General features: G+C 41.4%; 2 protein-coding genes across 5 annotated transcripts in view; one reads left to right on the forward strand and one right to left on the reverse strand.

Annotated features, from left to right (window-relative positions):
* Nucleotides 1–6: 6 nt before the first annotated feature.
* On the forward strand, nt 7–2,833 carry LOC106456348 (grainyhead-like protein 2 homolog; the record flags this gene model as incomplete). Its single annotated transcript, XM_013913312.1, has 6 exons — nt 7–84; nt 204–241; nt 466–557; nt 644–729; nt 1,208–1,272; nt 1,607–2,833. Coding segments are annotated over 6 exons (474 nt in total), but the record flags the coding sequence as incomplete, so codon positions are not given.
* A 3,221-nt stretch (nt 2,834–6,054) lies between these two features.
* ncalda (neurocalcin delta a) overlaps nt 6,055–25,166 on the reverse strand; it is a 62,120-nt gene continuing 43,008 nt past the window's right edge. For all 4 annotated transcript variants that reach the window (XM_005742934.2, XM_005742932.2, XM_005742933.2 and 1 more), the window contains 4 exons: nt 19,602–20,011; nt 12,743–12,848; nt 11,672–11,791; nt 6,055–8,105 (listed from right to left, as the gene is read on the reverse strand). In XM_005742934.2, the coding sequence (XP_005742991.1) occupies nt 11,694–11,791; nt 12,743–12,848; nt 19,602–19,979 (582 nt within the window). In that variant the 5' untranslated portion in view covers nt 19,980–20,011 and the 3' untranslated portion in view covers nt 6,055–8,105; nt 11,672–11,693. The remainder of the gene's footprint in view (nt 8,106–11,671; nt 11,792–12,742; nt 12,849–19,601; nt 20,012–25,166) is intronic.

Raw genomic sequence — 25,166 nt, forward strand, 5'->3', positions numbered from 1 at the left:
TTCAAAAGCATTGGAGACCTGGACTCCCAGCCCGTTCTCTTCATCCCAGACGTCCACTTTGGAAACCTGCAGAGAGCGGGGCAGGTGAGGGACCACGCTCTTTCCAATACACACACACACACACACATTTGTTTTGACATTTTAGTGAAGACATAGAATTGACATAATGTTGTTTTTTTGTTTTTTTTAAATTTTGTGTGCAGGTGTTTGCTTTCAACACTGAAGAAGTTGATCGAAATGGGTGAGTCCCACAGTGGCTTTGTGTTAGTGCACACTGCTCCACACGCTTAGACCTTGAGTTTATTGTTGAGGGTCTCTCCATGGTGAGAAGATTACAGAAGGTTGGACAAAGGCTAATTTTGTTTTTATCCTTGTTTCTACCTTAGAAGAAACAAACTGTTACATGTCAGGGAACCAAGAGCATTCCCATCAAATGACACGTGTTTCTGCATGTGTGTTCATCAGAGGTGTTTTAATGAAGAGGGTTTCATGTGTTGGCCAGGAAGACCTCTGTCCACCTGCACTAAAGAAGTCCAGAGTGGAACCAGAAAGAAAAGGTAACTTATTTCTCATTAAGAGTTCTTGTCCTTGTTGGTGTCGTGGTTTGACCTAATATTGTCTTCCTATACCTTGACTTTTCCAGTTCTACTATATGTGAGGAAGGAGTGTGATGAAGTGTTTGATGCTCTGATGCTGCGCAGCCCAACCCTCAAAGCTCTGATGGAGGCTGTGAGTACTGAGAATACATTGCTTACAAAACAGAAGTCATTACTTCTACAAACCAATAGTTCACTGCCAAACGGTTTGTAGATGGGTCAAAGCTAATGTGACCTGTTGGTTTGCAAAGCCCTGTTTTTGAAGCATCATCTGGAGCATCTTGGTTGTTACCTTGTTAGCTTCTTCAAACCAGACGTCACAAAATGAGCAGTGGATCCAACAGTCGCAAGATAGACCTGTGCTTTATCGTCCTTTTTGTTCTTCGCTTTAAGATGTGAAACTAGGGATTGAGACCATAAACTCATCAGGAAAGTGTTTTCTGAGACTGAAGATGTGAGAAGTAGTTATTTCTGATCCTTCTTACATCTTACACTTTTCTGAAACCGGAATAGCCGCCCCCTACTGGCCGTTAGAAAGAATTGAATTCATGCATGTATAGATGGGGAGAGAGAGAGATTCAGCTTTGTTAACATCTACTTTGTCTTCACAGATCTCTGAGAAATATGCGGTGCCTGTTGAAAAGATAGCCAAGGTTTACCAAAAAAGCAAAAAAGGGTGAGTCCAACTCAATAAAAACTGTTTCTTCTGCTTTTCACTTGCTTCCATGTCTGTTTGCTTGTTGGCTTAAGGTAGCTTTACATGCCAACCAGTGTCAGTAACCCTTGCTAATGAGGACAAGAAGAGATGAATAAATATGCCCGTCTTACATTTAGAAGGCATATTTTAGCATAAACCAAACTTCAGGACAAGACTTTGAAATTAAATGAAGTTGTAGGGAAGCCGTGTGAAGAACAGCCGAGGGATCATGTATGTAGAAATCAATTTGCAATAGAGACATGAGCTGACCAGATCAGTTATTACCGTTAAATGTGTTTACTGTCTTTCCCAGGCTCCTGGTGAACATGGATGACAACATCATCCAGCAATACTCCAATGAGGACACCTTCATCCTGGCTATCGAGAGCTCAGCAGACTCCTGGCGTGTGACTCTGTCGGAGATCTGATGGCTACTAACCCCTGCACTGTCATACTCATTATGCTCCAGACGGAGGTTGATCAGTGCGTGGTGACTCTTTATCCATTTCATGTGCACAGACTCATGAACGCTGTTATCAGTGTCGTATGCTGGAGCCAAACTGTTCTTTGAAGTCACACGGGAGTCTCTGCAGGCTTTCCTGTCCTGCATGGATCATTTTGAACATTGGCCCTTGGCTCTGGGGACACAGGCTCAGCAAACGTTGAAAACTTGTGGATTTGTTTTTAGGTTAGGAAAAATCTTTTGATCTTTCCTAGCAACCTTACCAGCTGGCAGGAATGCAGTTGTGAACCCTTTTTGCCCAGCTGTCACTAAAAACAGGATTCATCCCGGTCCGCACAAAGACAGCAGCAGCTCTCTGTGGTGTCAGGAAGAAGACGTCATAACAGATTAACAGCACAGAGCACTGCTCCGGGCTTCTCCTGCGCCTTCTGTTATCCTCCCTGTACTTCCTCCTGTGATCGAAACTTTGAAATGACGTGACGGGCATTTGAAAAGCCTTTGCAACACCTTTGAGTCGCGTGGCACTGCTCTTTGCTCGCTACCTTCCTAATCAATTTTAGACATGTCTCGACTTTAATCTGAAGTGATGGTACTTTAACTCTTATTAGCATCCATTATGTTATTATTTTTTGATTGGTTATATTTTTACTGCATGCTAAATGTTTCCTGTTGGTGCCAGTGAAAAAATAACAGTTATTTATCCCAGATTGTAACTACATGCCACTGTCCTGGGATCTATAATTAGATTGAGGCACCGTTATAGAACAGGACTTCTGGTCTAAATTGCTCTTGTTAAATTGTTCTGCTTCCTCTGTGTGTGTGTGTGTGTGTGTGTGTTAATTGCTTTTCCTCTCACTAAAGAGACTGCAGTCATTAGTATTTATGACATTCGTTAGGGACTCGCAGGGCCCAGCCGCTCTATCCGTTTACTCCTTTGAGGCTGCAGCAGCCGATCAGAGCACAGCAGCGGAGCGATCCTGTTCCAGCTCGGTGCGTCTACCTGTATCCTTCATATACTTCACATGCAGTGAAGTACAATTTTTACGATGTGCAAATAAAAAAATAGTTTTCTATAAAGTCACTTCTTTCTGCTTCTGCCAAAATCTACAGCGTGCGTTTTTCCAGCTCAACAGTGGCTACAACTGTCACCAGAAGTGTGATGTTTTCAGGTTTCCCTGTCTCATTTATGTAAATATAACATTTAGGAACTCCACCGATAAAATAGACATCCGAGATGTGTTTAAAAACTGTTACCAAATCAGTTTTACACCCATCCCAAGTGTCACAGTATGAAGGCAAAATCACACATGCTGTGAGCTGCCCTCTGATTGGCTACATCATAGTTCGGATGGCAAAACTGCATGAATTTAGTATCTTAACAGAAATGAGCACTGGTGTTCTGCATTTTTGAATCAGTTTTCTGATAATTCTCTGGGGAAAACTTTAAGAAGGCCATTGAGTAAACATTCGTAAGCGAACTTCTCATGTGGGATAGGTCAGAGCAAGTTGTACCGGTGTCCTTTAAACTGCGTTTTAATACCAGACTCATCTTCTAGCTGTTATTCATTTTATGTCAAAACAGCTTTCTAATAGGCATATTTTAACACTCTCACATGGCGCTGTGAAATGGAGAAATGACGCCTCTATGTAATGTTCTGTATTACAGTTTGGACAGATCGCACTGATTGATCAACTTTAGGTCCTGAACATGGTTTTCAAAGTCTTTGGAATTTGAACATGTAGAAGGGCCTGATCACAATTGATGTTGTTGCTCCGTTGCCTGTTCACACTGTAATGAAGATGACGTGTCCAATAGAGGTGAATTATCTCACCTTTATCTTATCTGCTTACCATCATGGTAATTTAAGGGTTTGTAATTTGTGAAATTTTCATAGGAAATCAAACAGTTGACTTCCATCCACGGCTTAGCCTTGAGATAAACACTCCCAAATTAGAAACTGAGGGGAAATGGAATAACTTAAGATGTTAATTGATTTAAATATTTGCAATTACAGGAGTGGAAATGTAAGTCAGTATCTAATATGTACACCTGTGTAGCCAATTTATTACAACACTGGTTTACCATAATCAATAGCGTTCACACTGCACTGCTTAAAAGCCTTTTGGAAAAAGAATTGGAAAACACCATACATATTCATACACATCCTACTCATGTCAAACGCATATACTGGTTACCAGTGCACATCTACAGTACGTGTATTAATGTTACTGTACCATTAAAACAAACTAACAAAAACAAACCCCAAACGGATCCTGAGGCAGTCAGGTAGGATGCAGTCATTGATTCATTAATTTTTTTAATTGAATGATCTTTGTTGTGATCACTGTAACCTAACACAACACATTTTGGTCATTTCAAATTAACATACTTAATTATGCACAAAGGTCACATTGATTTTTACAGGTTAATTATACTTTTGTTTGGTAATAGTGCAATTATATGGTAAAAATTGGTGTCTGTATAAAAAAAGGCTGAGCATGACCTTAAAATGAATATAAGCAGTCACATTCTTTAACTTCCTAAGTCTAAGGTTTTTAAAATGTAGCACAAAAAAAAATATTGTTAATGAGTTACACAAAAGTCGTACATTTCTATTGTCAAAATGTACACAGTGGTTTCAAACAGTGTACTTGGAAACTAACTGATCCAGGGATGTGTCTATATGTAAGGTTTCCTTTCACATGTTAAGGATTTGAAACTGCAGCTATTATGACGTGTCACTTACAGGCTAAAAGGAGCTCACTGGGCTCATTTAGAGTATGCACTTGTAACTTTGCAAAAGTCTTTTCTGTGTTTGTTAACATACAAACCTAAGCCATATTTCAGAGTTTATTAACCCTCCTTAAAGAAACTCTGTAAAGTAGTACCTGCCTTGAGGAGACCTCAGGTCAGCTGGAAGCAACATTATACAACAGGATCAACGAGCTTCTGCCAGTGTGACAGGTTAACTGTGACAGGAAGCTGAACGGAGTAGTTTTCAGTGGATGCTGGAAATGGTACAGACAGTCCTAGAAAGAGCAGTTTGGGTCAAAAATTGTATGTAATTGTAGTCATGCTAGTGATGTGACTGTGTATCAGAATATTGATGATCTCTCACTTCAGTTCAGACTGAAATCTTTAATCAGTGACTCCATTGGCATTTTTAGTCATATCATAAAATACTGGCTACAGGTGTACACCTCAGTGGTTTCTGAGGTTTTTGACTATGCTAGCATGATTAACAGTTGCCTAGTGGTCTTTGCATCACATTGCACAGCAATATTAGCACTTTAGGAATATAACCAGAATTCAACCAGCTAGCAGCCAGTTGAATTGAGTCCCCTCAAGTTGTGCTCATTGACTGATGGCAACATGTTTATGAATTAGACAGTAATTTTTTCCAAACCTCCAACAATGTCTCTGAGAGTGTTTGCAATCAGCCCAAGTCAGGCTTTGCAGAAAGATTGCATCTGGTGATGCCTTGCAATGAAAGGTAGTTATGAATGTGCAACAATCTCGAGCTCTGAGGTGTAAAGATATCCCAAACATTTTGCTATTAGCTTATTGGGAATCACCTCATTAGTGATTATCTCGAATAATATCTTGTAATGTTATGTTGACTCAACTAAAGATGGTAACAGGCTGCCAGTAACAAAGTGCCTGAGATACAGTTATTTGCAGGTAGGAACACTGGTTTGAGTGGTGAGTCAAGGATGCCACTGAGGTGAAAAAGTAACAACCTAAATACTTTAAATATACTGTAAGATCTTTTACATCTTACAATGCTGTGATTGCAACCATTCCCCAACTCTCGGTTAAAAGTGCTAATGGCCACTGATCAATTTACATATTAATGATCATGAAACTGACCCCGCAGCCCATTGTTAGTTGGTCATAATGCAAATGTACTGTTTATAATGTTGTGGAAACCTGCTGAGACTGAAGAAGTCACTTGGATAAGTGACAAAACTTTTCTCACACGTCCAGATGAACCAAATCAACATCTGTGGAACTGAAATGAGTGAAAAAGAAAAACTTTGAAAGGGCTTCAGAAAGTTTGGCTCCTTGGAAGGGAAATCTAAAGAGTGTTTTGTCAGACAATAACACCGTGACACAGTGTGGAGTGGGAGATTTTACAGTGGAAACTAATGCACTGGTCTGTGGTGGAGTGACTGTGACACAGTGTCTGCTCATCTTCCACTTTCTTGTCACTTATTAGCCAACATGTACACAGCTAGCAGTTTGTCTTTAATCATCTAATTCCACAATATTCCACAATTAAGCAAACACCACATGATTACTTGCACACAATATATTGTAAATTTAATTCTTGCCTTTGAATTTGACCCCAAAAGAAGAAAACAGAATCCTGTGTTCCAAATCTGTAGTCACTAAATACAATATACCATACAAAACCTACAAAATGCAACAATTACAAACATTTTGTTCAACGCTGAACAATTGTACAGTATAAATTTATACAATACTGTTTTTTTTATTTTATTTGGCACTTGACCACAAGATGCTTTCTTTACGTTTTAACAGAAACGATCCACATGACAGCGTTTTTCTTAAAAAAAAAAAAAAAAAATCATAAAAAAATAATAAATGTGACACATTACGACAGTATCATTGCAGTAGTTGTGATTCTGTTTGTTGCTCTGCATCTTTTTTCTCTTTACATAAAAAAACCAAACAGCAGTTATTATACTGAACATTCAAAGCTTTTTCTAATTGGAACATGTTGCAGTTACTGAAACGGCTCGGCTGGGGCCTGGAGGAGGGCGGGGTTACATTCAGGGGTGGAGAAGTTTGGTTTTTCTCTTTTCAGGTTTTCTTTGAAAGCAGAGTGAAGAATAGAGAGACAAAGGAGAGGAGCACGGATTGAAATTATGATATTTATCCTGCGTGTGAGACTGTGAGGCCGCTGCTCACGGTGTGTCACGTGGCGCCGTGTTGGAGACACGATTGGATGGTGATTTAATGATGGAGCTCTCAGCTCTGATAGCTTAGTGCTTGTTTACAGTTGCCTCACTGATGTTGTGCAGGGAAGTCAACCTAAAGAGCTTCTTCTGTAAACCTACAGACGCGTCAGCTTTGTCGATCCACACTCGGTCAATAACACTGACGACACAGAAGCGAGCACAGGGCTGAATAGCGCTACCGTCTTGTTTGATATCCATAAACACACACTAAGAACACACACATGCGTGTAAGTCACATGCATATGTGCTATGTTAGTCTACCCCCCCCGTACCCGACAACTGGTTCAACATGCTGCCTTTAAAAACATCAAAAGTGAAGAAAAAGCGGTTTTGTTCTTCACGCAATTAAAAGAAAAAAAGGTTTGCATGCTCGATATCTCGCCACAGCTTAAATAAACGAAGATTTAAAAAAAAAAATTATTATTATATTTCACGACGTTTGTTCATTGAGCACTGAGCGCTCTGGACTACATGGGTTTGCTATACAAATGTAGAGATGCACTTTAAAATATCTACACGGTACTCAAATACTTGTTAAGACTACTTTTCTATGTCTGCCTTAAGCTAGCGCGCGGTGACGGCCTCGGCGTTGCCGCTGCGAAACACAGACAACGGAGCAGAGGGACGCTTTCTATCCATCAGCGAGACCTCACAAAATGAAAACTACTGATCAGGGTGCTTATGCATAGTAGCGTAATATCACATGTTCTTGTTGGCCCAGCACAAAATATGAAACAAAGTCTATCAAGTCTGCAAAAAAAGAAAAAAAAATACACAAACACACGTACACATTCTCACAGTAGAAAAGAGGAAAGCGGTACTCGTTCCGAGTGAAGGACAAACTTCACAGGTCTTCTCTGCAGATAAAAATGATCTTGCCTACAGTACTAAACACCATCATCTCTCTCGTGGTCTTGTGCACACTCTGTCTATTATACATGTTAGAGTGATGGAGGCTCTGTGCGGCCCTGGCCGGAGCCTGGGGGGGTTACAGAGAGTCAAGCAAAGACACTGATACAGAGACTCCAGTTTATACTGCGTATGTACAACCTACTGTAAACCTTCTTTAAACTTGGAAATGCCTATAGGAGAACTGAGGAATGCAATTACAATCAGTGGGGTTTAATAACCTGATGGGACATCAGTCTTAGTTGGAGTTCGGAGGGTTTCGGATAAACGGCTTGACGGAGGGGTGTGGGAGGGCTGGGAAATTGGAGAGTGTAGCTCCTGTGGCCATCTCCTGTGTGAAAGTCCTCAGTGCACATTGAAAGGCCTGTCTTCTTCATCCTCATCATCCTGTCAATCTTCATCATCAGACTCTCCACAGTGGAGAGTTGTGGGCATTTAGCACCCCAAAGAAGCACTGTGGAGACACAAATGAAGATCAACAGTCACACACAGGTGCTGACATGTTCAAAATATGGAAGCGTTTTTGATCAACACTTCTGGGCTTCTTCCCACTTCTTCAACCATGTGTTGCAGGCTGGTGTTGTTACAGGTAATATAAAAGCAGTTGAGATGCAATCCCACGTTATCTTATATCTAAATTAAATCTCTAATCTTTTTCCCATTTTTCCCAGTTTGCTGACCGGAAACAAAATCCTACATACTTGAATATGCTATCACATTTTAGAGCAGATTACGCCAGGCTAGATCGGTAAAATTGCAGTCAATATTCTGTTAACCCTGCGAGGTGTAAGTGATCAGATGTGCTAGCCCTAATCCCACCCTGCAGCTGCGGAGAGCAGCACCAGCCACTGGTGGCAAACAGTGCTTTGCAATATTAAACTAAAATAAATACCTGAACCCCCAAACTCTTTTGAGATTATCTACAATAAAACGCTGAATGTGTTTCAGAACATTTTTGCTTTTGTATGTATTACTTTACATAGTTGAAGCGTATCATTATCACATGATAAAATGTCTAAAAAGCTCCTGTTACAAACGTGTCCACAGCAGAGACAACATCAGCATGTCTATTATTGTTTGCATGAAACTCCTTATAACTGCGCTGTTACAGTTTGATGTTTGCACTTTCAACACAAGCTGAAACAGAGACTCAGCGAGGCTGCGTCTTGCTGCTAGCTCATCTTAAATTGGTCATGTGACTTGGACGCGCCGTTTGATTCCAGAGGGTTACGTCGACTGAGAGCCTCTCGATCTGTTTATGACAGTGAATTAAAACAGAGCATTTAATTCTGTTTTAATTGAATTAAATATAATTACTACCAGATACATCTGCTAATTCATTTTCAGAACAGGCCGTACTCGCTCACGGTACATTTTGTGCTTCCTCGTGTTAACTTTCTCTCACTGGTCGTTTGTCGGTTCAGTTCTGTTTTGTACTGTGCTGAACTTGGACTGCTATTAACTGGCAACAACACAAGAGGCCAGAAGTTCAAAACAACAACAATAACAACAGTAAGTGTGTTCTTCCACACGTGAACTCTTATTATGAAGGAGTAATGTGGGCCCTCACACATGCTTCACAACACGTTTCTAATGTTTTGCTGATAAGGCGAAGTGGAGGAGAGACATTTGATGAGAAAGAACTTAACAGAGGATTCTTCTTAAGGGGCTTGAATTTCATATTACACTTTTTTCTTGCAAACACACCTACCTATTCTAGCATTTACTTGCAAATTCAAAAGCCTGACTACAAAAATATTTGCGTGCTCTACATTTATTGGGCGTCTTGTTATCGTTGGTGGCTGTGGGTGCCATAAATAGCTGCAGTCGTGTGCAATAGCTTGTGTGAAGTGTTGTTTTTGCTTCTCGTTTGCAGTTTGAATATTTATCCCAGGTAGAACCCCCCCGTTGCTTTTTCCTTCGGTAGTTAGATTTCCGTTCATGGTTCCAGATTGAGACTAACGTGTTTCCTTCTCTCTGCTTCACGAGAGTCAAATTCCTTTTATCCTTTGATGTTGTTTTAATCAGTCTAATTAATTCAGTCTAATAACCTGAGGTGCAAACTGCGATCCAGTGATGAGAATAACGGCATGTCCACATCTATTCACAGCTAAAGATGGGAGAGGAAAAGGAGTCTGCGTATGGGTATCACCACAATCTCACAGGATGTAGACAGGATGCATTGTTTTTTTGCCCTTTGTTGGCACAACCAGTTTCAGTTCTGAGTCCAGAGCTTTGTTTATCAGTCTGCAGGATCTCTTTGGTCAATCCAACGCTCAGCTGGCACAAAAATGCCAGTTGTTTGACATTTATTTGAGCTAATGTATCACATTCATCTGTCAGTCACAGCCACAACTATTAAAATTTAAAGTTTTTTAAAGCAATGGATTTTTAAAATAGCATAGCATTTATATTTGCACACATTAACAGAATTATTTCCGAAAAAACAAAAATGATCACAACCAACATTATTAGTCCCCAGAATAAGTCAATCACTGGAACTCTGCACAGGAATGGACTGTGAGGTTGCAGACCAAGAAAAACTCCACTTCTGCAGAAGAGAACAACTTCAAGCCTGAGTCAAGTATGTTAAGGACAACACGGAAGAAGATTATGCTTACTGGAAACATCCGCTTTGGAAAGATGAGATGAAACTAGAGCTCTTTGGTAACACTCTTTGGGATGCTTCAGTGCATCTGGAACTGGGAATCCTTTCAATGTGGAAGGAATCATGAAGAAAGAAGCCTATGTGAAGATTTTCAGAGAAAACTTCAAGCAGTCACCAGCAAAACCGGCTCTGGGTCATCGCTTTGACATTCAACACAGCGACCCAAAGCACACAACGCCTGATGAAGAACTACCTCCGGAAGACCAATGTGAACATTAATGGCTTTCTTGCACAAAGCCCATACTGAAAATCTGTGGGGTGAACTGAAGACCATAAAATATGGAGGAGCTTGAGAGATTCTCCAAAGAAGAATGTGCTGGGATTGCTCAGGAGACGTGTGTGAGGCTTGCTGGAAACTTCAACAAATGACTGCAGGCTGTGAAACAGCAAAAAGAGTTTTGATATATTTTAATTCATATTATCCAGGTGATTGAGAATAAAGTCTGCAGTGTTTTTTCTGTGCAAAATACATTTGGAAGAATCTTCCAACATCTTAAAGCTTTTAGCATGAAAAATTCTGTCTGGTTATGCTACTACTCTACAGCAGCTCTGTGAGAAAGGACGGCTGGGGAAACCTACAGAAATCATCATCAGCTGTCAGCTGCAGGGAAGAGTGCAGAGGTGATGATGACACGACAATGATTCTCACAGTGCTATACACAAACACTGAGAACTGCCAGGCTTCTCTTTCTCCACTGATTTCAACACACCACAACCTCATCTTGTGACACTCTGCTGTCAGATTGCTGTTGTAACTCATCTGCTGACTCACAGATCTCCTCTTCACATTATCTGATTCTTGGCTCTCGAAGTTACAGCTGACACCGGGAAGGTTTGTCTTGTAGTGCCGCAGGTCCTGCTGAAAGCTCAGAACCATCAAGACAGAAAAAAAGAGAGAGGTGCTCACAGAAACATTGTAGCTAGCCTACACACGGGGGCTTTAAAAAGAAGAAGCTTCTTCTGAGCATCAGCACCTGCTCCAAAATACCAGGCCACCTCCTACAAAGTCTCTCATGTCAGTCCATGAATTACATGCAGCCACAAAGTCACTGACACTGTGGATGACCCATCCCACATCCTACACTGCGCACGCAGCCTCAGAATAGATTCCCTCCAGCAGACGTCTTCTCTGCCTGCAAGGCAAAACCGCTCGTAGGAGAAGCGCGTTTGTTCCTGAGCCCTCCACCGATCCGACCACACAGCAGCACCGTCAGCGCGAGCAGCACGACTCTAAACTGAGTAGTTGGATCGGTGTTTCTTTTTTACACTCTCAAGTTTAAATTTACATTTAACTTAACTTTAACTTCAAAGACAGAGACAGAAGTGAATTTTACTGCTTAAAGGAGCCTTACAGGTTGTGTCGATGCCTCAGATTTAGAACTGTCCAGCACTGCTGGGGTCACACTGCAACAGGCGCACGATGGAGGGGTCGCTCTTTGCTCCTTTGATGAACTCTTCCAGAGACAGTTTGCCTGAAAATAATCAGAACAGAAATGATCTTTTTATCATTCATATTTACGTCCACAGCATAAAGCTGAAGAAGAAAGAAGCATATATACCAAAACAGTGTGAGATAAAGTGCAACACACTGGTGAAGAAAATCCTCAAACAGGAAACGTTCCTGCATTTGTCTGGCAAGTGTGACTGTGTTGGGTCCATTAACATTTTAAGTGAGATTATAACAATTTAAGGGTTAATCTCTTATGCTTATTTGGTAGCATCTTTAGTTCAGAGGCTTTACAACATGAACGGTACATCCTAATATGTTCCACTTCTCACCAAAAGGTGGCAGTGTTGAGACAGGTCCTCTCTTCTCTGATCACTAACAGACAGACTACAGCTACAGTATCTCCCCACGAGTTGCTCTCCACTTGTGATTCTCATTACAAGAAGTAAAAGACTCTTCCATGCTTTAGTCATTGCGCTCTCTTGCTCTCGCATCATCTTGCTCCCATTTTTCTCCCTTTTCCTCTCCATCACTGCCCCACCCAGCACCATCATCCATCTTTCTCTTCCTCCTGCCTTATTTGTGCCTCTCCTGTGCTGAAGGATCACGACACAGAGCATTACTGATGCATCAGAGAGCTGCACAAGCATCCAAGTCTAACTGTGTGTGAATCTCAAGTGTGACGTATGTGAACGGTGCTGGCAGAGCAGAGCTTCTTCATCTCGTATTAAAGAAGACTTTGGTGACAGCTAATCAGGTGGTAGTTGGATGGAATCACTCAAACAACAAACTTTTCATCCAGAGTGATAAACATCCTAAAGCAATTATCAGTGAGAGAGATCAAAGATCAATACACAGGGAATAATAGTCTTTGTGCACTTTATAAACTAGGCTGTGTGAAGTGTGGATAATTTCATGCTTTTATGCTGAAAGTTAAAACTACTGGAAGTAAATGCTACATCAGAGTACTTCTTACCGTCTCTGTTGGTGTCCATCTGCCTGAAGATCTTCTCTGTCCTCTTCTCAGGTGTCGACTCATCCTCGGGCATCTTCATCACGGACGACACCATCTTATATATCGCCTACAGAGAGACACACACAGTAAGGTCAGATGAGCCGGGTACTAATTTATGCCTTCAGCTGTAGAATCTCACACACATTTGAAAATGATTGCAGCTGACAGGCGTGATTCTGGCCGGCATTTTTCTATTGGTTGACACGACTTTTCATTGTCGCAGCAGATCTGCTGAAACCTCTTGTCTGCTTCTGCCTGCGTGTATCTTGCGTTATGTGATTGGACATGTTTAGTGTCTTTTTAAAAACATTTACTGAAGGCTTTATTGCTTATTTTCACTGCTGATTAAACAATGAACAGCTGAGTGTGAGGTCTGTTTTGCAGGCTGTAGATAATGTATGGCAAAAGGAGGGATTCCTGACGCAGTCTATGTGCTGAAGATTTTGACCTGTTCAGTTTTGTAAGAGATCGTCTATTCTATTTTTGTAACTAGGAGACTTTCTGGGTCATTATAAAAACTCTACTACAAAACTACAGTTGAATAGCTCACCTGCTCTCTCTCTCTCCCTGCTTTTTTAAAGGTTACCACATTTGCAACTACATAATCTTACTTTTGGACACCACTAGAGTAGCTTTGCATAATTCGCAGTTCATAATAATGCTTATTTAAACTAAACATTGTGATTGGCTGTCCCTCGGACACATACCCCCTGGTTTGTCCATCCATTCGTCCTTTCACTTAACTACTTATCCAGTTGAGGGTTGCGGGGGGGGGATCTGTCACCGCAGACACACGCAGTGATTATATAACAGAATATACAAACACACGTTAACTTTATCATACTGCAGGTAATCAAATTGGGGTTTTTATTGCTTTCCTTTCCAAAGCTGAAGTCTTAGTTAATGCTAGCAGTGCTTTTCTTTTCAGCCTTCAAAGTCCCTGCTGCTTTTACTCGGCTTGTTATACTCAACATCCACTCAGACCAAAAGCAACAAGGCCTTCCACTTTGTCCTGCTGTAGCGTGCCTTGACAGAGTTAACAGAAATCACCGTTTGGAAATCACTCTCGAGCAGAGAGCGTAAAACCCCAGAGAGTCCCCTGTGATATTTGCTTTATTGATATTAGGGACATTTATGGTGACAGACACGCCGGTTATTGAGCATATTTCCACAGTATGTCCACCTGTTCCGAAGTGATTCCAATATGCCAGCTTGTTGCACTGCTTCGCCGCGGTGCGACTGCGTATTTGCGCTTTAGGTAGCAAGGCTTGGAGACCAACACGCAGTCTATTTATCAGTGTTGTGTCTCCTTTGCTTTCTGTTGCATTGCAGGCTGTTTGGCAGTAAACAGTGAAATCACAGCCCACTCTGTCTCTAATAAGGAGGCGGTTTTGAGGGGAATGGGAGCTGACATGTGAACAGATGAGGGATGATTGTGATTACAGTGCAGCCAGAGCTTTATATAGGTGCTGGTTATGCTGCCTATTACCAAAGCGGCAGGGCAGCTCGGGAGTTCAGGGACAAGAAGCAGCCAGAGTGACTTCACTTTGGAGATGGGTCTGTTATTAATTGGCATCCTTCGAGGTGCTGTGAGTAAAGTGAGCTGGTGTTGCATGCTAGGGATTTAGCTGCTCATCTAATCCAGCGAAGCAACACGCTGTACAATAAGCTCACATTTCTAAATCCCCAAATTACAAGCAGCCAGTAAGAAGTGAAGCGACGTGTGAAGCTAAGGACGCTGAGCCCAAGAGAGTCGGAGGATTTTTCTTCAGAACTTTCTAAAAGGATGATTCTGTGAATACGATACTTGGAAATTCCACCTTTTGGTTTTTCCAGTAAACTATTGCTTGCTTCAGCTTCAGCTTCAGCAGGGAACAAACTATACTGGTCTGTGCACTCAATTTGGTTGCCCCAACAACCTTTGTAATAATTGGATTCGTTTGGTGTGTTTCATGTTTTGAACAGGCTCTATATAAGAAGCCAACACCAGAGGACAATCTTCTACTTCTTATTTTAAAGGTTTAATCACTGCTAACCAACTAACCTCGGCCCTTCCTGTCTCACTTACGACTTCACTGAAGATGACATCATTCAACAGCCGAGGCATCTTTTTCTTTGGAGCTCTGTTGCAAGTAGGAGGAAAATACCGCAGAACAAGGACTACCAACGAGAGCTTTAGCTTCACTGGGCCTTGGACTTCAGCAATTATAAATTCATTATTTTTCCCGGCTGAGAACCATGGCCTCGACTAATAGTCGAATATAGATAAAACCAGAAGAGGCGTGTTTGGAGGTGTTGTCTCCTGAAATTCAGATAATTTATCTCCAATTAAAATGAAATTACCATAGAAATGAGAGATTGTTCATTGTTCTTAAGCTTCCTTTTAAATGTGCTCATACATTATTTCATTAGACTGACATTTCAAATTAGGAAGTGTGTCATCAGTGACAGTTGTTCATTGGAAAAGTGGGTATTCTTTCCTACATAGTCAGAATTTTTGTTACTGCAAATTTTCTAGAAATACTGTGATAAATTTAGAGGCTATATCGCTACCTGTCATGTTACTGAATAACACCGGCTTTACCCGAGTTAGCCTCCTAAACCAAAAGTAAAGCCAGTTCCTCAGCCTTTGTCTTTCTTCCCCTGCATCCAAAGACAACAATCTTTGTCTTAATAAGTCAGGTCTTTCTGTGGTTTTCTCTTCACATATGACACCCTGCCAAATGCTGTATCCTCCCTACAGTAATTGCCTGTCTCCATATCAACTCTCACTTCCCACTCTTACTTTGGATTCTTGTTATATCTCCTGGACTTAGCCTGGGCATTTTTTTCTCCTCCGCCAGTAAATTTCTTATAATTTATCTGTAGCACCTGTGTAGGTTTCTTTTTTTTAAATTGTAGAGTCAAGCTTCAGCCATCTAAGTAGTACCCATTGTGCAGCCTGAATGTCACAGGGAGAGAGAAGGCTCTTTCATGTGCCTTGAGCAAGCACACAATAATGTCTCCAGCCAGAAACAAAGGCACAGGTGTGTGAGGGCAAATAGAGAGAAAAAGACTATAACCTAGCCACTTGTAAGAGTGAAGGAGAAGAAAAGCAGGATTGCATAGGGCTCTTGGTTTTTACCTTCCCTCCGTATAATACAGGAAATGATGTGAAAAAGGCACCATTGAGAGAGGAAGAAATGCAAAGAGTGAGGGAGGGCTTCAGCTTGGTCAGACTTATTTGTGGAGCCGGCTGAGCACCGTTTGAGTTGGTCAGCAGTAGCTACACAAACACAACACAGAGTGTCTCGTATCACCCTCACACCATAGCTGAATATGTTTCCCACGGCGACTTTATCCGCCCGAGCAGCCGTCTATTCATCTACTCTGCTATTCTGTTCAGTCCCTTAAATTACTAGTATGAATGCTCTCTGCCATCTTCTTTTTCGCCAGTGGAGACAATGGACGTCCCTCTGTGCTCGTCTGCTCTGCTGAAGGCACCTGGTTTCAGATGAAAGGTAGACAGAGGGTAGATATCAACTATTGATGAGACAGAGTTCAGATTTTGTCATTATCTGAAAAGGATGATCCGGGCTGGCGGTGATCCATCCAATTCAATTACTCTCACAGCAAAGATAATTATGATCATCACCAGCATTTACACACTCTCTGCAGGAGAGAGCATTAGCTAGCTGGGAAAAGCTGGAGCTCCCAGGCACAATGGCGAACGGAGGCGAGAGTGCATGGGAAATATGAAGACCACAGTGGGGGAACAGACAGGGTCCTTAGAGTGAAGCACTGGCAAGTGATATTAAGATAAGATATTCTCACATGAATATAGAGGAGAATATGAATGATCACAAAAGAAGACAGAAGAGCTCGTGTGATTATTGTACTCGAGTGAACAAGGCTCTGTTTGGATGACGTTCAGCATGTTTAACATACGTTCAGCTAGTTTTGACCATTACTACGCCACCATGTGTACATGTGAGGTTGAAGACACTGTCTTATCTTTAGAGGTATTTGGTAAAGCACATTTAAAACGTGATAATGGTGCTAGATTCAGCCATTGGACCAACAAGGTGATTGCAATTCATTCTGAGCTAGACAATAATGTATATAATAAACCAAGCAACACATGGGAGCTGGTGCTGGTGGTGCTACTTGGAAATATCAGGGAACCAGAAAGGTCTACAGGCACTTGGATGCAGGGCTACTACTGTTAATCGTTCACCATTACCACCAGGACACAGATACACAGGAGAAAATGAATGCATTTGCCTTTATGAGTCACCTGTCGGATCTGCCGTCTCATTCTACTGGAAGCAGCGTGTGACTGTGATCACACTAATCTGAAGGCTTTAGTCAGATTCAAGGATTCTTTTTTAACTTTAGCAATTCCTTTTAAAGGTCTGTCTGAAACCTTTTCTCTAAAATAACGTTTTCAAAATCAGAGGCAGAGCCTGGAGCTTCCAGACCCCTCTTCTGTGGAACCAGCTCCCAGTCTACCTTTAAGCTTAGGCTTAAAACTTCCCTCTTTGATGAAAGTTATAGTTAAGGCTTGAGGTTTCCCTGAATCCTCCCATAGTTAAGATGAAATAGGCCTAGCCTGCTGGGGGCTTACGCTTATGCCGAGTGTTTCTTTGTCCCTCACCTCACCTATGTGTTCATACATGTAATTTTCAGCAGTTATTAAACTCTGGCTTACTCTCTTATGATTTGCCTTTTGTCTAATATCTCTCCTCTTTTTCCTCAGCTGGTCACGGGCCATGGCTGCCCCTCCCTGAGCCTGACTGAGGTTTCTTCCTGTTAAATGGGAGTTCTTCCTTCCCACTCTCACCAAGTGCTTGTTCACTGTCTTATTGTTGGGGTTTGTTCTAATAATGTGCGGTTTTATCTTACAATATAAAACACTTTTGGGCGACTGTTGTAATGAATTGGCGTGATTTAAATAAAGCTGAATTAAACTGAATTAAAGCAAGCTTTTACTCTGCAGAGGCAAGGGGCCCTAAACCAGACCACAAGCCAAAGACGAAAATAGATGAACATAGCGTGCACGTCTGCACGTGACACTAAAAAGTTAAGATGGCACAGAGTTCTTCATAATCATGCACTTCTTAAAGCGTTACCATTTGCAACATACTTGCACTCACACGTGCTCCTTCAAAATTCATTCATATTCACATCAGCTGAATAGACGCGAGCATCTGAGTCACTGCTTTCTGTTCTTTTGTCCTTGTGAACAGTGACACCTTTTACTGGAAAATGGGCAGAGGGTTTATGGCGTCAGTGTGTAGAAAGAAGTGCCAGTGTGAAGTCTGACTAATAGTGGTCTTAAAGTAATGGGACTAATTTAGCCTTGAAGCAATGATAGGTGAAGCAACACAGCCTGGCTAGCTCAGGTTTAAGGCATTGTCATGTAAACGGTGGTTCAGATTGTGCTGAGAGAAAGTAAAGCCACCATGCATTGGTGAAAACAAAATCAATTATATTCACAGCACTTATTATTATAGATGCCAGAATGAACATTTTTAGGGCAACAAAGAGTTAATCCACAGCACGCTGGATGGGATGACTCATAGAGACCACCCCAAACACAAATATCATCAAGCTGCCTTGTGCCTTAAACTATTCAGACCATGTTAGCACGTATCAGTTTTTATTTCATTACAATTATCCACCAATATATCACTGCTTAATTCCTTTTAGTCACCTCCTCCTCAGCCATATAGAGCCATAGTAACACACACAGATGTATAGTCACAAATGCGCACACACTGCATTCCTTTTGGGTTAATCTGTAAAAAATAATTGCTTCTTCTCATTGCTTCCTGTTCTTCCTCCATCCCGCCTTCCCCTCATTATCAGGATACACAACATAAATGGCCTGTTTTGAAAATGGCTCACACACTGAAGATCTGATGAGAGTAATTTGAGTGAAACTGCAGTGGGAGAGACTGGCCGGCATGTAATTGTGAAGGAAGTCAAATATAAACTGTGTTTGTGCGTGTGTACATGAAATAGTCTGTTTACACGAAAGGCTTTTGCAGGAAATGCCACCCACGCTCGGCTTTTATCCTGCTTTTCTGTCTTAAAGGTGAGCTGTACCTGGCTACACGGATCAGAAAGCAGCTGTTGAATTTTTCACAGAAAAACAAAATGTGGCTTATTTCAAAATGATCAGAGTTTGTATTGCATTTCATCTGTTTCTTTTATTTCCTTTTCTTTCTTGGACGTTTGAAAGTCTGCATAGTGTGCTGCGCTTTTTAGTCTGCCTTCATTATCTTAATAAATAACAACAGGTGAGCAAGCAGTGTGATTTAATACAGACGTGCCTCCTCATCTGCCCAGCGCTGTAGCTTATTCTGGTGAAACATGCACTCAAACATGACAGGGCAAGAAATAATAGAACCTGCAAGCCAAAAGGATACTGAAAGCGATGTAGCCAGTGTGGATTAGGCTGAGCCCGAGTTCCATTTGTTCCTGTAAAAGGTGTGGAGCAGAGGAAAATCTGCTCTTCTCCTATCATGACAGGGCTACAAGCCATATATAAGATGGAGCTGAGCTAATTAATCTCTGACTGTTTCCAAAACTGCTTTTACTTGGCAGCACAATGAATGTTTCCAATCAATCCAAGTGTACCTTTTAAGTACACTGACATTTTAATGCTGGCAATAAATAAGGGCCTGAATGACGTAGCTCTCAAAAATCATGTCAATGTGGAGTCACATCCAGCACCATGAAGAGTGCTGGAGGCCACAGTGATGTTAGATGTTCTCCTTGGTAGGAAATTTTCTGTATTTTAGACACTTTTCCACAATCTACACAGAAGACTCACCTGCACAATCTCCAGCATCTCAGCTTTACTGATGTACCCGTTCCCGTCCAGGTCGTACATACTGAAGGCCCATTTCAGCTTCTGCTCCAGCTTGCCGCGCGACGTCACACTCAGCGCGATGATAAACTCCCGAAAGTCTATTGTCCCATCCCCGTTAGCGTCGAACGTGCGGAAGACGTGTTCGGCGAACTTTGAAGCGTCTCCGTAGGGGAAGAAGTTACCGTAGATCTTCTTGAACTCCTCCATGGAGAGGTTCCCGCTGGGGCAGTCCCTGAGGAAGCCCTTGTACCACTCCTGGATCTCGTGCTCGGTGAAGTCGGTGCTCTCCAGCAGGTCCTGCATCACCTCAGGGCGGAGCTTGCTGTTCTGCTTCCCCATGTCGTCGGTCCTGTCAATCACTCAGCTCACAGCTGGGAACACAGAGAAGACAACGAGCTTGATTTTGAGATGTGACAAAAGTAATAATGTATTTTCTAGTGCTTTTAGCGTTAACCGCTGCAACCATCTTTGTATTTTCCCATAACTCCATGAGTCATGTTACACATCCACGAAGAACAAATGTCTATTAGTGTGAGACATTCAATGAAAAAAAGTTTTGCAAGGGCGACTGTTGCATACATTTTTCCACTGAAGAGTTGCTCAGTTTAGACCTGTGCTGTGTTATCAACTAGTAAAATCAAATGTGTCTGTTTTTCTTTATAAAGCACAAGTTCATATTTGGACTATCAGCTACACAGATGAGCTAGCTGCTGTCTCCTTTAGTAGCTTCGCCTGATATGAAGCAAAAATGTAAGCAAGCCCCTCAGACGTTACGTTGATCACTCCTTTTTTAAAACTAATGGAACTTTCCATGGAAAATAAAAATAGCTCTGTGGACCCTGAGTGCACACAGCAACAAAAGTACATGGATTTAATTACTCTATAAAATCTCCGCAAACACACTTAACTGGCTTAGATGCGCTGGAAGGAAAAGGCAGTACAGTCAAATGATTTGGAGACTGATCTGCTTAACAAACATCGTTCAGATTCACAACCTCTCGAGAAAGACAATTTCTCTATTGTCTTCCTGGAACTTGTGATATCAGTGTTTGCGGTCCAGATCTTTATAAAGAGGTTAAAGCTTTACGATCCCCATCTGCAGGCTCTGAGCTGAAATGTTCATGTAAAATGAGAATGTTTACTTAAAGTAGCGACAATGATGACTCATTAACTGGGCCTTTATTTGAGCTAGAGCAAATGGACCATTGTATTACTTTTAAGACAGTAAAAGCGACGGCGCTCATAAAAGCTGCTCATTAGATTTCGTGTTGAGCAATTGGTGACTGCTGGCTAAGAAGATCATGAAACTTCTCAGGGAGCTGATGTTTATTTGTGTATTTACTTTATTCTTTTATGTGTCTTTAAATCACCCAGTATTTCACTGTTTCCTAGTTAGGCTATATAAAATGAAAATGCTTAACAGCTGGGTCATTCAAATACCCAAGCACACTGTTTCTTCTTAAAATGTCCACTCCCAAGCACAATCGTGTTATATAATGCCACTTTTGTTTTGTCTGCAGTCAATTATGATATTATTTCTTGATGACGCGTTATTTATTTTCTTTCTTACTGCACTGGAGACTCAGTAAGGCATGGAAATACTAACAAATACAGCTTTTAAGTGGTCTTATCTGCCCTTTTGGTGACACAAACAGGAAGTGCTTGCTCCTAATCTCAGAGAGATTGCGCTCTCATTACACTAACTATAGTGTCAGTGTGTATGTGAGTGTACAATATATGCACAGGCATATTTTTCAGTATGAATGCAATCAAAGTATATTTAGAAGTACCAAGATATGGTGACTGCATATGCTTTGGAATTCATGTGTTGAGGCTGTGTACATTTGTGTACAGTATATATTCAGCTCTGTGCGATGTGCTGTTAGGCCTGCCTTGGCCTGCACTCTGAAAAGGAAATGAGTCACTTATGTCCTCAAAACCACCATGAATAAAAGCATGTTTTAGGAAACCATAGGAAATGAAAGCCTCTTTTTTTACGTCACGACGAACAGCTCGTTCACACTACTTAGCTGAATACTGCAATCTCAGAGAGAAATGAGAAGCAAAAAAAGAAGGTGACTTCTTTGCAGTTCCACCCACCAGCAAGTTCAGGTCATATCAAGGTATGACTAAGGCCGTCACCAAGGAAAAATATCCCCAGTGTAAGCAAGGCTATTTGAGAAGTGATAAGTTAAGTGAGTGCTGAATTATCTGAGCTGCAGCCGTGCTCTAAATCATGGTACAATAACCAGGCAGGCGCTATAGAACAGCTACCACTGCTCTTCAGTAAACATGGCGATGAAAAGTGCCCTGATGCTTGGGGTGCTATGGTCATAATCAACTGCTTGAGTACCATGCGACTGATGACACTTATACAATCGCCTTTGTTTACTTTTTATTAAACGACTTCTGCTAACACATAGGGCACAACAAAGAACTGCAGTGGACTGAAAATGTGGGCCGGGGAGATGTTAGCACATACAGCATGCGCGCTATAATCCCAAAGTATGAATTCTGACAAAAGTTAAACAGGACTAAATGGTCAAAAACTTTACAGCGGTGTCAAAGAGTATGCAGGGCTTGAACTTCTCTCCTTTTTGTTTGTCACACAGCTGTTTCTCTAGCTTTTCTGTGAGCAACCAAACGCAGCGGTACGAAGGCCTACGGCAAGAGAATGTCCCCATATCTAAACAATTATCACGTCTTGCCTCATGATACTACAGCTGGCTTTTTCTCTCCGAGTGGCCAATATAAACACTGTATTTCCAACATGGTCAGACACCACAAATTCATTTTCTTTTTCTTTCCAACTGCTCTAAAAAACAGCAGCTATGCAAGCAGCACTAAAGGTGGTCCTAAGCCCAGCTGCACTTTGAGCTACATTCTTAAGATGCGAGGCCGACATCTTAAGATGTCTACGGAATAAAGATGCAACAGCAAGATGTCCATTATAATTTCAGGCCTCAGTGAGACTGGATGCATTCAGACTTATATCAAGTTTTACAATTAATATTTAAGGGAACATGAATCCAGCAGCAGGTAATGGAAATAACATTGGTATTTATCCAGTATATATACTGGGAATTGTGCGTGTCTTTAGAGAATTTCACTGCAACCTATCACATATGGTAGATATTACACTGTGAAGGTGTAACATCTACCATAGAGAGATGCTGCTAATGTAACCAAATGTGGCTGCAAAGCTTGTACAGAATATGAAACATTAAGCTACTTGTTTCTACACCAAGTCTTTAGTTACAATTTTGACACTATTCGGAAATAAAAATGAAGCAGTGCTTACTTTCAGGTGGTTTCTTCAGTGTGCAATGGTGCACTCTCTTTTATTAGATGATTCATAGAAAGAAATACATTCAAGGCCTTTAAAATTAAATGAAAGGAAATGACGGACACATGTGATTTTTCATTTTTCTTCTTTGAAGCAGGTGAAGCTGAACAAAGGTTTTGGTTGAATAACTTTCAAAAGCTCTGACTTAGTGCCGATTACCACACTGACCGAATGTCAGCAACGGACCCTCGGAGCGGTTACACCAGAGTCTGTCGCCAAGCACTTCACCTAATGAAATCCACAGCCGTGACCCTGTCTGCTGCTCTAACACCAGCCTGCGTACACACACAGACACATGCACACTTACAAATCTGTAATTAGTGACCCACTGTGCCCTGTCACCTGCTATTTCCAGCGCGTACATATACGCTCACACAGCCCACTCACCCCACACACCGCTGCAGCCATGAAACCACTCTGCCAGTCCTGATGACATGCTTAGCCAACTGAGGATGCTCCTGGCAACCCACTTGATGATGACATGGATTTTCAGCTGAAGCCTGTATGTGTTTTTTTCTGGACCACTGGAAGTTCTACGTTTTGTGGTGATTTCATCTTCATGTGGTCTTTTTTTTAATGACCAAAAAGTTCCTCAAGGAGAGAAAAAACAAAACTGGCTACTTCTATAATGGATAGCGATTCTTGCGAGTAACATTACCATTAATAAATTCGTGTTATTGAAAAGTGATTTTCGCTATCCTTGGTGAAAATACACAAAGGGGACTGTAAAACTCTGATCTTAAGGCCTGGCAATCCTTAGGACAACAAATCAGATAGATGTCTATGTATATGTACTGCAATGTGCACAAAGGATTGACAGCAGCTGACATTAAAACGAGCAGGCACTGCTGAGTGACAGGACACGTGTCAGAGCGTCTCAAGGCTGCTGCATCCTTCAGTGTGCTCTTCAGAACGTCACAGTGGAAAAGCTGGTTTCTTGCATTTCAGGCTGGGGGTGCTAAGTCCTCATAATATGTCCTCCAAAAAAGCCTACACTCTTGTGTTAGATAGGCTAATAGATGGTCCCATTTGAGTTTTGGGCTTCTTCTAAGCTTTACTGTAAGTTGTAGTTCCAAGCATGCCTAGGAACCCACTGTCATGAGCAGATTATCTACTGTGTGGAAGATGGATAGTGGTCCTGGATAGTGGATGCAGGCCAACGTTAGTGATTTTTGCTGGATTTTAAGACGTTTAAACTCTAGCAGTGACCTGTAGTAGTTGAAATTTTTCAGGTTTTCATCCTAGATGTCTTTTTATGATAATCAGTTGCACGTTAAGCAAACAGGGTAAGGATCTTATCTTGGTTTCTAATTACTACACATGGAAAACCTTGAAGGTAATGTAGTGACATCCAAATTCAGCCTCAATGTAAACACAGGGATTAAGTGGTTCCAAGGCACAATGGGGGCTTGGCTTAATCACTGACACTGGGTAAGAGGTAGGCTGTGTGTTGGACATGGCGTCGGTCCAGATACTAACACTCAGACCTTCACGATCACATCCTCACCTCCGCTGCTAGGATCACCAATTCATCTAACATGCAAGTCTTTGGATTGTTTGAGGAAACTGGTGCGCTTGGAGAGAAGCCACGCAGGCACAAAAAGTTCAAGTGAGAGCATCAAAGACACTTTTACTGTTGAATATGACTTCAGAAATTGACTTCTACTTCATCAGTTGATTTATTTTAGTTGTTGTAGGGAGAGGGAGACAGCAGCTGCAGCATTCTTTAAACACCAAATGAACTATCATTCAAAATGAGCACAGTCATTCAGATTGAAGTAAAGTCTATGCACATCTGGTTGACTACGGCTTGGATTCACATTCATAATTTACAGTCCTTTCAGCTTTGCTGAAGAGACTTTCTGATCACTTCCCCGGTGGACAAAATCATTTCTTTGTAAAACAAAGGTTGCAATCAAACTGTATGAACTTGTTTATGAGACAAGTGAAAGAAGAGAATACATATTCAGTAAATATTTGTAGTATCGATATGAATCTTATAGAGTCTTTCATCTTTTTCCTCTTTGATTCATAAACTCCTCACCTTTCTCTTGCACCTTGTTTTTCCATTATTTAAATGCTCTTCATCCTAAGCATTATTTCAACCTACACAGGACCAGCTCTCTCTTATGAGGCAATTCCACTGCAGTTACCATAGTAACATTCAGCAAAATCATAGA

The sequence above is a fragment of the Pundamilia nyererei genome, unplaced genomic scaffold (genome assembly GCF_000239375.1).
Source record: "Pundamilia nyererei isolate P.nyererei 1_Seehausen unplaced genomic scaffold, PunNye1.0 scaffold00125, whole genome shotgun sequence".
Lineage (NCBI taxonomy): Eukaryota > Metazoa > Chordata > Actinopteri > Cichliformes > Cichlidae > Pundamilia > Pundamilia nyererei.